The following is an 18333-nucleotide window of genomic DNA, read 5'->3' as shown; positions in this document are numbered from 1 at the left end:
TTATAATCCATCTGCTACTCTACCAGTCTAAATGCTATGCCTATCCAATGGCTATGAGCTCAGTTAGTGCGTAAAAGAAGTCCGTGGAATAATACATTTCGTTTTAAGTCATTACAAACCATTGTCAGTATGTTTATATTTGTATTTAAACAAACCTGTAATTCACAAAACGTTTATATATTTTATTTTATAGTCGCCATTTTCGTTCTTTATTAAACAGGCAATGAGATCGTCAAAAGCAGAAGGCTCCTAGAAAAATTCGTGGTCCATCGGAATGACGTTTCTGCAGGGCTTTTAAATCAGCTGATTTTATAATGTCAAAATAAGAGATGAATGAGCTGTCAACAGGCGACTAATGTCAACTGTTATTTTATGATATTTTAATCGGATGTTGGTGTTATGAATTATATTGCTACGTGATGTTTGGGAAGATACATTTCTGCTAGCTAAGTTAGTGACATCTCCGGCCTGCTTTGTTACAATACCATACACAACTAACGTCATGCTAGCATAGCTAACTAGTTTGTTAAAGAACGTTAGCTAGCTAGATTGCGAAAAAAACGTTTGTTATCCACACATGTTTTATTTGTGCATCAATGCCTTTAATCTCAGATAATTTGAATTCGATAACATGCCGCTTGTGGTTACTGTAACTAGCTCAATGTGTTAGCTAGCTTTGTGATGATAAGGCAAAGCATGATGCTGTGTTGTTTTTGTTTACCTGTGGTTAGCTTCATAGCCGTGTGATATTGCTATGCTTATATAACTTTTCAGCAATGGTAAAAACGATTTTTACAAGTTGTTGACCGAATCATACGTGTAGCTAGCTAGCTGTGGTGGACATGCCAGGAAGAAATGGAAAGCTAGCCAGAATAAGTAACTGGTCACTAATGGTGGTTGATGTCCTGCTCGCTCTCGTCTTTTAGGTGTGGACTGCTCCCTGCTCTTTCCCCTTACAGCTATATAGATCGCCTGCCATCATGGACAAGATTCTAGAGGCGCTGGTCAGCTCCTCTCACTCAGTCCCAGTGAAGAAGGCCATCGTGAAGAAGGTAGTCGAAGCCGCAGAGAAAGCGGTCACGGCAGAACAATGCCAGGCCCTGTACACCCTCACCACTCGCCTCATCTTCTTGGGCGAAGACGCCTTCCAGAAACAGGTGGGCTTCCAGGTGCTGGAGGCATATGCCCGCTACCACCGTGCTGATTTTGAGCTCTTCTTCAGCAAAGACTTTGTCCTGGGCCTGTTACAGCAGGGCTACGGCCCCCTGGACCGCAAGGACCCGGCCGTGGTTGACTACATCCATGGCTGCCTGCGGCTGCTGATCAGCTGCCCCTCGGTGCTGGATATCTTCTCCATCATCCAGACAGAAATCCTAAGGATGGTGTGCGAACGGCCTGAGCCAGCCCTGTGCGCCTGTCTCGCCACCATGCTCTCAGACTTCGTACAGTGCATCCCCCGGGAGAAGGCGGCCATTTTGTTCTGCCAGCAGTTGGTGAGGACCATTGGGTACTTCCACTGTCCGGCCAGCCAGGAGCAGGAGCTGAGGGAGTATGTGGACCAGGTGACCAAGGTCAGCACGTTGCTGCAGAACATCTGGAAGGCGGAGCCGGTCACACTGCTGCCATCTCTGCAGGAGGTGTTCGCTATAATCTCCTCCACTGGTGAGACTGAGGGAGGGAGCACCACACACAGTCACAGATGAGCACACACGCACAGATTGCACTGTATGTGTCTATGCATCAATGCCCCATACAAGTTGGGGCGGCAGGTAGCCTAGTGGTTAGAGCGTTGGGCCAGTAACCGAAAGGTTGCTACATCAAATCCCCGAACTGACAAGGTAAAAATCTGTCGTTCTGCCCCTGAACAAGGCAGTTAACCCACTGTTCCCCAGTAGGCCATCATTGTACATAAGAATTTGCTCTTAATTGAATAAAAGTTAAATAAAGTTTTATAAATAATTTGAACAAAATGAGCAGTTTCAAATACAATATAAATTTTTACTGTACAGAAGTAAAGTACACTATATTATTTTCTAATGCAGTCACTAATTTGACCTCCACCTTCACCCACCTATGGAAAAACTAGGAATGTCAGGCTTGTTAGCACATGCTTGAGACTTGGAACAGTAACTTCTTTTTCATTTTAATGATCCAGGGTGGTGGAGAGTTCATGCACCGCTCAATATCAGACTTGAATTGGGTCACTTGGTTAGGGTAGAGATGGTAAACTAGACATTTAAATACAATTGGGACATATTTCATAAGCTGTGACCCAACAAAAAAACCATCAGTCAATTATACTTTTGTGTTCTGCACAGACCCCTCCTTCGACCCCTCCATTGCCCTAGCCAGCCTGGTCCAGCACATACCTCTCCAGATGATCACAGTTCTCATCAAGAGCCTTACCACCGACCAGAACGTCAAAGACACCAGCATGACTCAAGCACTCTGCAGGTCACTGGGTGCCTTTACTGTGTTTTTTCATTAGCTAAAGTGAATAAATGAATCCGTTGTATTTGTGGTGTGTATACTAGATGGGATGTAGTGATTTTATAGAGCTTTTCTGCCCTTACTTACCGTTCTCTCCATCTCTCTCTCTTTCCTTCCTCAGGATGATTGACTGGTTGTCCTGGCCTCTAGCCCACCATGTGGAGATGTGGGTCATTGCCCTGCTGAAGGGGCTGGCTGCGGTGCAGAAGTTCACCATCCTCATAGATGTCACCCTGCTTAAGATTGAACTGGTGGGTAGTGTACTGACCACTATTACCTCAGCAGTGAGTGTCAATGCACCAATGAGCTAAGATGGTAGTTTCACATGGTAATAGCAAAGACAGTACTCTATATGAAGATGGGCAGAAACGGCTTCTCCAATAGAAACCCCCGATCACACTGTAGGTGATGTCATGGCGACGTTGGCTAGCTAAGCCCATGCGCAGAAACCCGTCATCGGGTCGAACGGTCATCTAGCGCTGAACCGTGCAGTCCGTCAAATCAAAGGCACTCCTTCGATATAAAGTACTATTTGACAAAAATGAAAACGTGTCAGTTTGTCACTTTCACGAGGTTGGAGTAATAACATGTTCAACTACTGAAGACATTGGCTGGAATCTAGGCTGTGACTTTAGATTTTGAGACAAGTCACAACTAAGGAACAATTTTTCACTTCTCTCACTGACGTGTCAAACCCCAGCCTGATCTGTTTCGCAAGCGTTCCCGGAAGTCTTGCGACGTTGCGCCTCTGGGTTTAGAAACTCTGTGGTGATAGCATCTATAACTACAGAGTAACTTCAGTTAGAACTGATGAATAGATGATCACATGAACGAAAATGTGTTTCTGTAGTTTGGTCATTATGGTGTCTAGCTATATCACTTCTGAATTGTGTTTCTGTGTCAGTGTGTGTACAATACATATGCTGTATGTTTTATCTTTGTGTGTAGGTGTTCAACCGTCTGTGGTACCCCATCGTGCGACAGGGGGCCCTAGTGGTTCTTTCCCATATGCTGCTGAGTTTCCAACACTCTCCCGAGGCCTTCCACTTGGTAAGAAACACACAATACAACTCGTTCCATTGCGCTCCGCATGTCTATCCCTCCCTCATTCCCCCCATTTAGCTGAAATGCCTTCAGGCTCCATTAAACTCCATTTCCCAGAAGCACTCTCCTCTCAGCAGGGCTCTTCCACTAATGAGGTGTAAAGTGTTTAAAGCACCATGATGGTCCTTTAGTTGACTGGTGGTGGTTTCATCTGCCATGATTGTCAATTCATTTTAATAGGTTGATTACATTTAAGTCAGTGTGACACCCCCCCAATGACAAAAGGGAGGCTTAATGTAGCATGTGAAGGTTGATGTATTTACCAGTCACTACATCAGTGTGTTTAGTGCTATTCTACTGCTATATGCAGTAGAGATCGACCGATTATGATTTTTCAACGCCGATACCGATTATTGGAGGACCCAAAAAAGCCGATACCGATTAATCGGACGATTTAAATAATATATATATTATTTAAATCGTCCGATATATATATATTATTTAGGCACGTATATATATATATTTTTTTTTTTAAATGTATTTTATTTATTTATTTGTAAAAATGACAATTACAACAATACTGAATGAACACTTATTTTAACTTAATACACTGCTCAAAAAAATAAAGGGAACACTTAAACAACACAATGTAACTCCAAGTCAATCACACTTCTGTGAAATCAAACTGTCCACTTAGGAAGCAACACTGATTGACAATAAATTTCACATGCTGTTGTGCAAATGGAATAGACAACAGGTGGAAATTATAGGCAATTAGCAAGAGGGTGATTCTGCAGGTGGGGACCACAGACCACTTCTCAGTTCCTATGCTTCCTGGCTGATGTTTTGGTCACTTTTGAATGCTGGCGGTGCTTTCACTCTAGTGGTAGCATGAGACGGAGTCTACAACCCACACAAGTGGCTCAGGTAGTGCAGCTCATCCAGGATGGCACAGCAATGCGAGCTGTGGCAAGAAGGTTTGCTGTGTCTGTCAGCGTAGTGTCCAGAGCATGGAGGCGCTACCAGGAGACAGGCCACTACATCAGGAGACGTGGAGGAGGCCGTAGGAGGGCAACAACCCAGCAGCAGGACCGCTACCTCCGCCTTTGTGCAAGGAGGAGCAGGAGAAGCACTGCCAGAGCCCTGCAAAATGACCTCCAGCAGGCCACAAATGTGCATGTGTCCGCTCAAACGGTCAGAAACAGACTCCATGAGGGTGGTATGAGGGCCCGACATCCACAGGTGGGGGTTGTGCTTACAGCCCAACACCGTGCAGGACGTTTGGCATTTGCCAGAGAACACCAAGATTGGCAAATTCGCCACTGGCGCCCTGTGCTCTTCACAGATGAAAGCAGGTTTACACTGAGCACGTGACAGAGTCTGGAGACGCCGTGGAGAACGTTCTGCTGCCTGCAACATCCTCCAGCATGACCAGTTTGGCGGTGGGTCAGTCATGGTGTGGGGTGGCATTTCTTTGGGGGGCCGCACAGCCCTCCATGTGCTCGCCAGAGGTAGCCTGACTGCCATTAGGTACCGAGATGAGATCCTCAGACCCCTTGTGAGACCATATGCTGGTGCGGTTGGCCCTGGGTTCCTCCTAACGCAAGACAATGCTAGACCTCATGTGGCTGGAGTGTGTCAGCAGTTCCTGCAAGAGGAAGGCATTGATGCTATGGACTGGCCCGCCCGTTCTCCAGACCTGAATCCAATTGAGCACATCTGGGACATCATTTCTCGCACCATCCACCAACACCACGTTGCACCACAGACTGTCCAGGAGTTGGCGGATGCTTTAGTCCAGGTCTGGGAGGAGATCCCTCAGGAGACCATCCGCCAACTCATCAGGAGCTTGCCCAGGCATTGTAGGGAGGTCAAACAGGCACGTGGAGGCCACACACACTACTGAGCCTCATTTTGACTTGTTTTAAGGACATTACATCAAAGTTGGATCAGCCTGTAGTGTGGTTTTCCACTTTAATTTTGAGTGTGACTCCAAATCCAGACCTCCATGGGTTGATAAATTGGATTTCCATTGATTATTTTTGTGTGATTTTGTTGTCAGCACATTGAACTATGTAAAGAAAAAAGTATTTAATAAGATTATTTCTTTCATTCAGATCTAGGATGTGTTCTTTAAGTGTTCCCTTTATTTTTTTGAGCGGTGTATATAATACATTTATAAAATCAATTTGGCCTCAAATAAATAATAAAACATGTTCAATTTGGTTTAAATAATGCAAAAATAAAGTGTTGGAGAAGAAAGTAAAAGTGCAATATGTGCCATGTACGAAAGCTAACGTTTAAGTTCCTTGCTCAGAACATGAGAACATATGAAAGCTGGTGGTTCCTTTTAACATGAGTCTTCAATATTCCCAGGTAAGTTGTAGGTTGTACTCGAACCAGGAACACATCGACAACAGCCACCCTCGAAGCAGCGTTACCCATGCAGAGCAAGGGGAACAACTACTCCAAGTCTCAGAGCGAGTGACGTTTGAAGCGCTATTAGGGCGCACCCCGCTAACTAGCTAGCCATTTCACATCGGTTACACCAGCCTAATCTTGGGAGTTGATGGGCTTGAAGTCATAAACAGCGCAATGCTTAAAGCATTGCGAAGAGCTGCTGGCAAAACGCACGAAAGTGCTGTTTGAATGAATGCTTACGAGCCTGGTGCTGCCTACCATCGCTCAGTCAGACTTCTCTATCAAATATCAAATCATAGACTTAATTATAATATAATAAACACACAGAAATACGAGCCTTAGGTCATTAATATGGTCGAGTCCGGAAACTATCATCTCGAAAACAAAACGTTTATTCTTTCAGTGAAATACGGAACCGTTCCGTATTTTATCTAACGGGTGGCATCCCTAAGTCTAAATATTCCTGTTACATTGCACAACCTTCAATGTTATGTCATAATTACATATAATTCTGGCAAATTAGTTCACAACGAGCCAGGCGGCCCAAACTGTTGCATATACCCTGACTCTGCTTGCAATGAACGCAAGAGACGTGACACAATTTCACCTGGTTAATATTGCCTGCTAACCTGGATTTCTTTTAGCTAAATATGCAGGTTTAAAAATGTATACTTCTGTGTATTGATTTTAAGAAAGTCATTGATATCTATGGTTAGGTACAGTCGTGCAACGACTGTGCTTTTTTCGCTAATGCGCTTTTGTTAAATCATCCCCCGTTTGGCGAAGTTGGCTGTCTTTGTTAGGAAGAAATGGTCTTCACACAGTTTGCAATGAGCCAGGTGGCCCAAACTGCTGCATATACCCTGACTCTGTTGCAAGAGAAGTGACACATTTTCCCTAGTTAATAGAAATTCATGTTAGTAGGCAATATTACCTAAATATGCAGGTTTAAAAATATATTCTTGTGTATTGATTTTAAGAAAGACATTGATGTTTATGGTTAGGTACACGTTGGAGCAACGACAGTCCTTTTTCGCGAATGTGCACCGCATCGATTATATGCAACGCAGGACAGGCTAGATAAACTAGTAATATCATCAACCACGTGTAGTTAACTAGTGATTATGATTGATTGATTTTTGTTTTTTTCTAAGATAAGTTTAATGCTAGCTAGCAACTTACCTTGGCTTCTTACTGCATTCGCGTAACAGGCAGGCTCCTCGTGGAGTGCAATGTAAAGCAGGTGGTTAGAGCGTTGGACTAGTTAACCATAAGGTTGCAAGATTGAATCCCCGAGCTGGCAAGGTAAAAATCTGTCGTTCTGCCCCTGAACAAGGCAGTTAACCCACCGTTCTTAGGCCGTCATTGAAAATAAGAATGTGTTCTTAACTGACTTGCCTAGTTAAATAAAGGTGTTAAAAAATTTTTTTTTTAAAATATCGACCAAATCAGTGTCCAAAAATACCGATTTCCGATTTGTTATGAAAACGTGAAATCGGCCCTAATTAACCGGCCATTCCGATTAATCAGTCGGCCTTTAATATGCAGTGCCTAGTTTCCTCCATTGCACCTATCCACCTTGTAACAGATGTGATATGCATGTGACCAAGAACATGTCTACTAGCACTGACTTAGCTGTTGAGGATAAATTGACGTACCACGAATGTGATACGTTGGTTGTCTCACCTAGCTATCTTAGGATGAAAGCGCTTAACTGTCCGTCTGCTGAACGACTTTAATGTAAATGTTTGTCTACAATATGTTCAATGTGTGTTCCCCAGGTCGTGCCACACATAGTGGACCTGGTTCAGAGTCTGAAGAGGGACGGCCTGCCCACCAGTAAGGCTTTCCTGCTGCACTTCACAGAGCTCGTCCACTGTATGATGTACCAGTACTCTGGCTTCCCTGACCTCTACGACGACATCCTGGAGGCCATCAAAGTAAGACACCTTGACAACGAGTGATCACACGAGTGGTGCCCTTTTTGTTAATGTATCAAACATTTACTGTCCTTATATTATGATCCACCTGACATGGGGGGGGGGGGTGTAGGTGTACGTTATTTATGTGACCAACTGAGTGTTTGTGTTGTCGTGAATAATGTCGTCATTATTGTAGGATAGACCTTTAAAGTTCGGACAGTGTACAATACTGTGCAGCTCATGTACAGTAAACGGGGTGTATGGCGTGTCTGAAAGCTGTCTCCCTCCCCTCTAGGAGCTACCTGGGCCCGGGGAGGAGAAGATCAAGCTGGTTCTGAACCAAAGTGCCTGGACGTCCCAGTCCAACTCGTTTGCCTCAGGCCTGCTGAGGCTGCCGGGCAAGTCTGAGACGGGCAAGACTGGCCTCGTCAACCTGGGAAACACGTGCTACATGAACAGTATCATACAGACACTCTTCTCAGCCACAGAGTGAGCAGTGGATTTAGTACACACACAACTACACCTTGCATTTATATTGAATTGACCACGTGGTTAACAAAGCTGTCTATATACATTCTCACTTGAATCCCCTCACAATAGAATGATATAATGCTGTAATATTTATGTAGGAAGTTCTTATGAAATGCTCTGCACGAACCCTTCTATGGTCCTGGCCCAGTTTCAGGAGGCGTGTCTTATCGTTACATCTGAATGATGCCACTGCCAACACACTGATGAAGAAACTGCAGCTCCTCTTCACCTTCCTCTCACACACCCAGGTTTGTCTCCCGCTGCTGTCAGTGGCCATCGGGTTTTTCAATGGAAATGACTATGGCTCCATCCCTGACGTTTCACTTGGTGTGTGTATTCAGTGAGTGGTCATTCAGTTTGTGTGTGTGTCTCTCCTGCAGAGGGCAGCGTACGCCCCCAGAGTCTTCTTTGAGGCGTCTCGGCCCCCCTGGTTCAATGCAGGTTCCCAGCAGGACTGTTCTGAGTACCTCCGCTTCCTCCTGGACAGGTAGGTACACCATCTAGTAGACTGCTGGAGCACCCTACAGCTCCTTCCTCCGGGACAGGTAGTACACCATCTAGTAGACTGCTGGAGCACCCTACAGCTCCTTCCTCCTGGACAGGTAGTACACCATCTAGTAGACTGCTGGAGCACCCTACAGCTCCTTCCTCCTGGACAGGTAGTACACCATCTAGTAGACTGCTGGAGCACCCTACAGCTCCTTCCTCCTGGACAGGTAGGTACACCATCTAGTAGACTGCTGGAGCACCCTACAACTCCTTCCTCCTGGACAGGTAGGTACACCATCTAGTAGACTGCTGGAGCACCCTACAACTCCTTCCTCCTGGACAGGTAGTACACCATCTAGTAGACTGCTGGAGCACCCTACAACTCCTTCCTCCTGGACAGGTAGGTACACCATCTAGTAGACTGCTGGAGCACCCTACAACTCCTTCCTCCTGGACAGGTAGTACACCATCTAGTAGACTGCTGGAGCACCCTACAACTCCTTCCTCCTGGACAGGTAGTACACCATCTAGTAGACTGCTGGAGCACCCTACAACTCCTTCCTCCTGGACAGGTAGTACACCATCTAGTAGACTGCTGGAGCACCCTACAACTCCTAAAACCTGTATGACTCCAGGTATCGATGGAAAGAATGTATGTATACATCTAGTGTTTTCAGAGAAGTATTTTAAGAAGTTAAAGAATTCATGTTCACTCGAATGGGTGTTATTGAAAAGGACAGCTCCATTTATTATGCTGTTACATTCATTTGCATGTTGTATTTTTGGTTGAACTTTCTCTTGTCTCGTGTTCTGTTGCCAAGGTTACACGAAGAGGAGAAAACCATCCAGGTTCTCATGTCAGCCAAGCCAAATGTCGTCTCCCCTGGCAATGGACCGAGCGACGACACCTGGGGTGAAACCTCTGCGGAGGATGCCAGAGTGTCACCCGTGGCCCCTGTGGAGGGGAAGTCCGAGGGGAATGACGAGAGGACGCTGATTGAGAGGATGTTTGGAGGCAGGCTGAGCACGGGTATCCGCTGTATGACATGCAACAGTGTCTCGGAGAAAGAAGAACCTTTCACTGACCTATCCCTGGCCTTCTGTCCCTCCACCACCTCCAGCCCTCTTCAGACCGAGGGCCCCTCAGAGGAACCCCGGGGCCCCTGCCAGGGGGCTGTCAACGGAGGCAGCGAGGCTCCCGAAATAGGCCCTTCCAAACCCGTCATGGCCTCCACCACCGGCGTCCATTTTGTTCCAGGATCCAACGAGCCACCACTGTCTGTTCCTGACCTGGTGGACTACTTCCTGGCGCCAGAGATCCTGGACAAGGAGAACGCCTACTTCTGCCAGAAGTGTGGCTCGCTGCAGCGGGCGGAGCGGGGGATGAGGGTGGTGGCGGCGCCCGAGTACCTCATCCTCACGCTGCTGAGGTTCTCCTACGACGCCAAGTGCCATGTGCGCCGCAAAATCCTGGACAACGTCACCATCCCGCCGCTCATGAGACTGCCCGTGCACGCCCCTCCACCCAAACACTCTTCGTCCTCGTCCTCGCCACCATCCTCTCCACTCCAAGTGGACTCACCCGAGAGCAGCGAAAACCTGGCCAAGAAACTGAAGCCGTCGCAGAGGGAGGAGGAGGAGGAGGAGACTGGGCTAGAGGGTGACAACGGGATGGCAGGAGGAGAAAGTGAGGTAGGGGTGTGGCCGGCGGCCCAGTTCGTTCCCTATGTCCTCAGCTCTGTAGTGATGCATTCTGGGATGTCGTCGGAGAGCGGCCATTATTACTCCTACGGCCGCAACCTCAACGGGGCTGATGGAGCCCAACACCACCTAGCCAATCCCCTCGCCCTGGGGGAGGAGCCTGGGAACGGGCAGACTGAGCCCATCGCACTCACTTGCTCCGGGGCGACTCATCCCAAACAGGAAGTGGAGGAGGTGTGCGGAGGCCAGGCGGCCGGGGATTGGCTGCTGTTCAACGACAGCAGGGTGACGTTCACTTCGTTGGGGTCGGTTCAGAACGTCACCAACCGTTTCCCCAAGGACACGGCCTACGTGCTGATCTACCGGAAACAGGACGTTACCGGGGGGCAGAACAGTACCGGGGGAGTGACGGCCAACGGCATGAGACTGGGCTCTGAACCTCCGCTGCAGAAAGAACTGATGGACGCCGTCACCAAGGACAACAAGCTCTTTTTACAGGTGAGAGAAGGGGGTGTGAGGAGTTACAGTATAGTGAATGAGGCGTTTTCTGTTTGCTCGTGTTTATCCAAGTGCTCTGCTCACTTTCATTTACAGTATGTTCATTTTTGGTTTGAAACCTTAAAAAGGAAATTGTCTCTCTTAGTTATCAGTGCATTTTTTTTGGTTTCATCGAATTAACTCTTAAATTGGTGACGTGTAAGCAGCCTCTTCCCTTGGCTTTACAAGTAGGACAAGCCTCACCTTTGACCCCTACCCTCTTAACCACTAGGGGGCAACAGCCCATATTATAATAATCTACTTTCATCTCTCTCCATTACCAGTTTTAGATAACAGGGTAGAAGAAGGGTGAAAAGCCGACTCACTCAAACCAATTATCTCCATATAAAAAGCCCTCCAGTCCCACCCTGTGTCGGAGCCTGTCATTTCTGTCTCTAAATACAGGCCAAGGAGGGGTGACGCAGCCATTAGCATAACCATTTAGTGGAATCCTGACCTAAATTATGCATCAGGCTATGCTAATGTATTGGCCCAGGGAAGTGGAATGTGTTCACTTATGATCACGCTAGCCTCCAATAACCTTCCTCTAATTGCTTGATTAGCATGGGACGCTGAGGTGCATGCGTTTTTACGTTTTAGTCATTTAGCAGACGCTCTTCTCCTGAGCAACTTACAATTAATGCATTCATCTTAAGATGGCTAGGTGAGACAACATATCATAATTGTATCAGTACATTTTCCCTCAACAAAGTAGTTATCAGCAGGGGTGCAACTTTCACTGGGGAAACACACACACACACACACACACACATTCTGAAATTGCATTTTTGTCCCCCCCCAGTTTTATCATTAGAATGTGATACAAGGCAACGGTGTGCTTTAGGACCTCTGAGCGGTCGGTAGTCTGTTTGGCGTGTTTATCTGACTGGATACATTTTTTAAAATAAATTATGTCCCCCCACTTCTAAATCCAAAGTTGCGCCCCTGGTTATCAGCAAAGTCAGTGATGGTGGGGAAAATACGTTTTTTTTTGTGGGGGTGGCATCGGTATGGCAGACACGTTTCCATATTCTTCAGGGTATTTCTGGTAATGTCACGTCACGCTTTGCTCTTCTCTTTTGGACTTGTTTTTGGAATTTGTCCTTTCAACTTGTGCCCATGTTCAAAATTGAACAGGACCCTGTTTTCCATGTATCCATTGATAGGATTAAAGTAGTTCTGAACAAGCTTTGATCAAAACATGTTGCAAGTATTCAGAAAGCCAACCATACACATGTTACACATTTCCTTTGTGCTTTCAAGATGCAATTAGTCAAGTGAAATTTCATGAGTCGTTAATCTCTCAAAAAAATAAGACTTTAACCACTAGAGGACAGCAGAGCTGCATTTTCTTGCTCAGACAGAATTCCCAAACTCCTGGGTCATGCTCATTAGGACGGGCAACATTTTTAAACCGTTCTGCAATGGAAAATTAAACTCTAGGTAGTCCCTGCCTGTTTCTGTTTTCCTCCGTTTGGTCCCTAATGAACGACCCTCTGAACAGTGTTTAATGGTCCCGAACTCCTTTGTCCAATAGGAACAGGAGCTGAACGCGCGAACCCGAGCTCTCCAGGCGGCCTCTGCCTCCTGCTCGTTCAGGCCCAACGGACCAGACGACAACGAACCCCCGGGCAGCTGTGGTCCCTCGGGGGGAGGAGGAGGAGGTGGGGGGTTCAACACTGTCAACAGACTGGTCTTCTGATGGAGGAGGGACTGGGAAGAGTGAGAAACAAGTAAATATAGCACTGAAAGACCACTGGACTCTATATATGAGAGACATGCACAGAGAAGTCTGGTTGGCTACTCATCCAGTGGATGGTGAAGCACATATGAACGTAAAGAGAGAGCGCTGAAGATCTTGGAGGGAGCACTTGAATATAACGCATAATATACAAGCCCACATGGACTTAAATCCAACACTGAACTTAACCTTACAGTGAGGGTCTTACCTCTCATGTCTGGCTCTGTCGTTTTATTATCATCCATAACTCACAACTTTCTGCCTCGGGACAAGCTAGACCTCATAACCTTTTCTGGTTTGCATGCATTTCTCTCTTTTTTTTCCAAGCGGTGGGTTTGATTTTTGATAAGGAGATTAAATGATGTGTACTTGTCAGATAAGACATTTTCATATGCAATAAAATGTACAGATATGGGTGCGAAAGTATATATTCAATAAACATGGAATGATTAACTAATGCCATGAATACTGTATACAAAAGGTATAAGATGCGATTTAATCTTTTAATACATAATTTGTGTAATTTGCGTGAGAACAATTGCATGCTGAACGTTTGACAAGGTTCTTAAGGTGGGGTTATGGTTACTAACACTGACTCTTATAATTAAGTTATTCATTCAGGGATACTTTTTTTTGTTGCAGATTTTGTGCCTTTTGTTAGATACTATTAAACCAGATTTTACAAAAATAATTTGACTGGACAGACAAACCTCAGCCTTGCTGTACAGTGTTTTAAAGTAATGTACAATACATGATTTTCCCCAATATTAAAGATGAATTGCTGAAAGGGTCTTGTTTGTGTCTGCTCTGTCCACCTTGCGCTACCCACAAGCCCCCCTGGTGAGTTTTACACATTCTTCTTCACGTTTCACATTCTTCCACAAGTGTCATTTAGATGCTCTTGTATTATTGGCTTCTCTGAACACACTGCAGTAGCTAGCTATCGGCCATATGAATGCTTGGCTGTGTTCAGCTTCATGTGTTGTCAGTTCCCAGTCTGCCCACACACAATCAAGGCCTCCTACCTTTTGTCTTATTCAACATTAAAATATCGTAGGTTGGGTTGCTACATGTACTGTTTTTCTTTTCATGGCATTCCTCCGCTGTAGTCATACTGAACATTACATGTACTGGCTAATGGTTCTTAGGTTTCCAATTGGCCACTTGATGTTTGAGTGAATGTTAAGACTGGTTTTGAGGCACTGTTAATGATTGAATGTCCAGACATTTGCCTTTGGGTGGTGTTCCTATTTAATGAAGTCTGTTTCTGTGATACAGATGCACGGCATGCTAAGTTACTGTGGCGGTAACATTTCCTCTGCCAGTGTGGATGTGATTTCAGAGAACCTAGAGGGGTTGGGTTAAATGCAGAAGACACGTTTCAGTTGACTGCATTCAGTTGTGCAGCTAACTAGGTATCCCCTTTCCCTTCCCTAGATCAAAGACAGAGCAGCGTGGCTTTGAAGCTGTAGCCAAGACCACCTGCTTCAGGTGTGGTGTGTTTATCACTGCTGTGGTGTTTCAAGGTTTTTCATGCACAATCCAGGCATTCGGTCAATTACCAGTGCTCTTCTATGCCCATAGGTGAATATGTTTGAGTAAGACTGAAGGAGAGTCCAGGAAGAAGGAAATAAATCCGTCCTTGACAATCTCGTATAATACCATGGGTCGTCTTCATTAGGCACCAAACGGAGGAAAACGTTCTGAAACGGGGAGGTACTCTCAGAGCATGTCCGTTAACAAAAAAAACGCTAATTTTTGTTTTACATTGCACAACATTTTGAAATGTTTTGTTACGGTGTGCCCTAATGAACATGACCCAGTAGTGAGATTATAAGAGTAACAGAAGGGAGAGTTCATGGGGATGTCAGACAGATCTCCCATGGGAAAGCCTCATCATCCACATTACCAGCCAGGATAGGTTTCTTTACCCAGTGGAAACTAACCCAAAACCCCTTAGACGGGGCCGACATGTTATAGAACCCTTACCCTCTCCAAAGGGAGATCGAGAAGCATCTTTATGTAACGGGTCTTAAAACAGTAGTGTCAGACTTGCAATAGTGGCACTACATGAATAGAAAATGGGAGAGAATGGTATGCAACGGTTGACCCTATCAGCACACTTGCTGTTGCTAATGGCATAGCCAATATGTGTAATGTAGCAATGCAAGCTTGTGGTTTGCAAATGGGGCATTTCTGTGCTATTCGGTATCCCTGCCATTAGGTTTACAACACAGTGTAGTAGTAGCACTGTAATCGCCTCAAAAAGCATTTTGGAAAAATCAGTGGCACTCAATTATTAATTGACCGATCCATTTGCGTTTCACTTCTACAGTTTTGTAAGGACATCAAAAGTTTTATTGAGCAATGGCATTCACTAAGTTACACAACTCAGTGTTGTATGATATCAAGTGTGGCCTTTTTTTGATAGCACCAGAGCAGCTTCATCAGCAGGTTCAGATTGCCCAAATATACTGAACAAAAATATAAATGCAACATGTAAAGTGTTGGTCACATGTTTCATGAGCTGAAATAAAAGATCCCAGAAATGTTCCATACTCACAAAAAGCTTATTTCTCTCAAATTTTGTGCACAAATTTATTTACATCCCTGTTAGTGAGCATTTCTCCTTTGCCAAGATCATCCATCCACCTGACAGGTGTGGCATATCAAGAAGCTGATTAAACAGCATGATCATTACACAGGTGCATCTTGTGCTGGGGACAATAAAAAGTCACTCTAAAATGTGCAGTTTTGTCACACAACGCAATGCCACAAATGTCTCAAGTTTTGGGGGAGGTTGAAATTGGCATGCTGACATAAGGAATCTCTACTAGAGCTGTTGCCATATAATTGAATGTTAATTTCTCTACCATAAGCTGCCTTCAACGTAATTTTAGACAATTTGGCAGTGCGTCCAACCGGCCTCACAACCGCAGAACAAGTGTAACCATGCCAGCCCAGGTCCTCCACACCAGGCTTCTTCACCTGCAGGATCGTCTGAGACCAGCCACCCGGACAGCTGATGAAACAGGATTATTTCTGTCTATAATAATGCCCATTTGTAGGGGAAAACTAATTCTGGTTGGCTGGGCCTGGCTCCCAAGTGGGTGGGCCTATGCCCTCCCAAGCCCACCCATGGCTTGATTAGGGCCTAATTTATTTATTTCAATTGACTGATTTCCTTATATATTCCTTATAACTGTAACTCAGTAAAATCGTTGAAATTGTTGCATTTATACATTGTTTTCAGTATTGTATGTAGATTTGCCTGGCTGCGCTTTTTAGGAGCAACTTTTTCAGTCTATTGTATTTACTGCCATGGTGGCAAAACAACTTCCCTCTGGGAACATATGAAGTACACTACAATTCAATTCAGTTGAAGTTATGAAATACTATTATTGTGGCGGTGGGCTTTAAAATGGATGCTATAACCCTTCTATTATTGCAGAGATTTCAATGTGATAACAATGAAGGCAAAAACCAATGTGGGATGAATTGATAAGCAGCTAACATCCCCACACAAACACAAATCACAAATGCAGATTGTTTGATCCCTGTTTTGATTGTTTTTATTTTTCACGGCACGTCAAATGCAATTGGTTTTAATGACTTTCTCATAAAAGTTTAAGTCCTTTGCAAAAGCATGAACTCTGGAACCACTCATTTAAAATGTAATTTAATAAACATAATGCCTTCTCTGTCTCCCTCCCTCGCTTCCTCCCTCTTTCTTTTTCCATTTCAGTCTATTGGGGACCAGGAAGTTGGGATGTATGCTCCTGTTAAGTTCCCCAGTGACTAGCATGGCTCAGCAAAATGCCAGTGACTAGAGCAACTTTTACCACAGCAATATCTTTCTTTCAGCACTATGGTGTCATAGACCCCATCTTGAGGAGCACACAGTAAAAAGCAAAAATGATCTCCCGAGGTGAATAGTATTTTGGAAGTCATTGACAAATAGGATCAATAGTATTATGGATGGTAGACTGACAAATGTACTCAATTGTTGTCCTCACTGGTTGGGCTTGCCTGCTGTATGGAGCTATGCTGTGACAAATATCTTGAATGGCTGTATGTGAATGTTTAAATTGATTAATATTAGAATGTAAAGTCTCACTCACAACTGGGTGGTTCATGACTGTACTTAGTTGTGAATCTGCATATGATTAATACATTGTTTGAACGTTATTGTGTTGCCTCAGTCATACATTAAAATGTTTTTTAACTAGGAAAGTCAGTTAAGAACCAATTCTTATTTACAACAACAACCTAGGAACAGTGGGTTAACTGCCTTGTTCAGGGGCAGAACAACAGATTTATACCTTGTCAGCTCGGGGATTCAATCTAGCAACCTTCCAGTTACTAGTCCAACGCTCTAACCACTAGGCTACCTGCCACCCTGTGATGGCTGTTGTGCACCATAATAGTTATTAATTTGTATTAGTAAGTTATATGAAAAGTTTATATTTGTTTTGGTACATCAGTTGACTATTTGTTAATCACTACAATATTGACCTTCATGTATACTATGCTCAAACCCATTAGAAAATGGCAGTCAAACATTATAGATGCACTTACAAATACAGGCTAATAGCCAAAAGACCGTGGAGAGCTATTTACCATTACAATAACATTCCAGGATTCCACAGATACTTCAACCCCCATGGGAACTCATCTCTGTCAAATTGCCAATAGTCAGGCTCAGGATCTACAAGAACAACACCACCAGTCTTCAAGGGATGGATAGCCTACTCTTGCAATGAAGCAACAAAGACATTTCATTCATTTGGACTCCTGAGTGGTGCAGGGGTCTAAGGCACTGCATCTCGGTGCGAGAGGTGTCACTACAGACACCATGGTTCGAATCCAGGCTATGATTCGGAGTCTGACGCGCAGAACTGGCCCAGCGTCGGCCGTCATTGTAAAAAATAATTTGTTCTTAACTGACTTTCCTAGTTAAATAAAGGTACAAAATATGATGAAGATATCTGAAATTATAATAGGCATATTCGAGTTTTGTTGTTTCTGGTGTTGGTGCTCAAACTTACACACATAGATATAATGTCATGGAAATCGCAAACTTTCTAATTGTACGGTCATTTCTACTCTGTCCTCGAGGTTGCGTGACTTCGAGCGCACAAATGGCGCGCATTGTGGTAAATGTAGTTTACTCGTGAGCATGGTATGAGAGGTCCTACATTGAACACTGAAATGCAATTTCTTTGTTATTCCATTCAGTCATTAGAAAGCTATTCTTTCCCCCGGTATTCAGTCAGATGGGTGTAAATCTATAGTAACCATATGCAAAAAATAATTTATCAAAATGCGGTTATTTGTTTTGGGGGGGAGAAACGCCAAACAATTGAGAACTACATGTCCCATGGTGTGTTGGTTAATTTTTCCTGCGTGTTCCAAAGGAGGCTGTCAGGCTGAGTTCAGGGAAAACAGAGTTGCGGA

General features: G+C 44.7%; 1 protein-coding gene across 3 annotated transcripts; it reads left to right on the top strand.

Annotated features, from left to right (window-relative positions):
* The first annotated feature begins 16 nt into the window (after nucleotides 1-16).
* Nucleotides 17-13663, top strand: LOC106602359 (ubiquitin carboxyl-terminal hydrolase 38). Of its 3 annotated transcripts, none has more exons than XM_014194953.3 (11): nucleotides 17-123; nucleotides 927-1662; nucleotides 2319-2454; nucleotides 2612-2741; nucleotides 3439-3540; nucleotides 7737-7895; nucleotides 8173-8366; nucleotides 8557-8656; nucleotides 8789-8895; nucleotides 9719-11096; nucleotides 12673-13663. In XM_014194953.3, the coding sequence occupies exons 2-11, from the start codon at nucleotides 981-983 to the stop codon at nucleotides 12835-12837; spliced, it is 3153 nt and encodes a 1050-aa protein (XP_014050428.3). In that variant the 5' UTR covers nucleotides 17-123; nucleotides 927-980; the 3' UTR covers nucleotides 12838-13663. The 3 variants fall into 3 exon arrangements, with proteins under 3 accessions (XP_014050428.3, XP_045572527.2, XP_014050427.3); XM_014194952.3 differs by lacking the exon at nucleotides 17-123 and adding an exon at nucleotides 222-450; XM_045716571.2 differs by lacking the exon at nucleotides 17-123 and having other exon boundaries at nucleotides 221-1662.
* The last annotated feature ends 4670 nt before the right edge of the window (nucleotides 13664-18333 follow it).

This window comes from Salmo salar, chromosome 04 (assembly GCF_965601325.2).
Source record: "Salmo salar chromosome 04, fSalSal1, whole genome shotgun sequence".
Taxonomy (NCBI): Eukaryota; Metazoa; Chordata; class Actinopteri; order Salmoniformes; family Salmonidae; genus Salmo; species Salmo salar.
The sequence above is the reverse complement of the archived record's forward strand: the minus strand, read 5'-3'. Positions and strand labels throughout refer to the sequence as shown.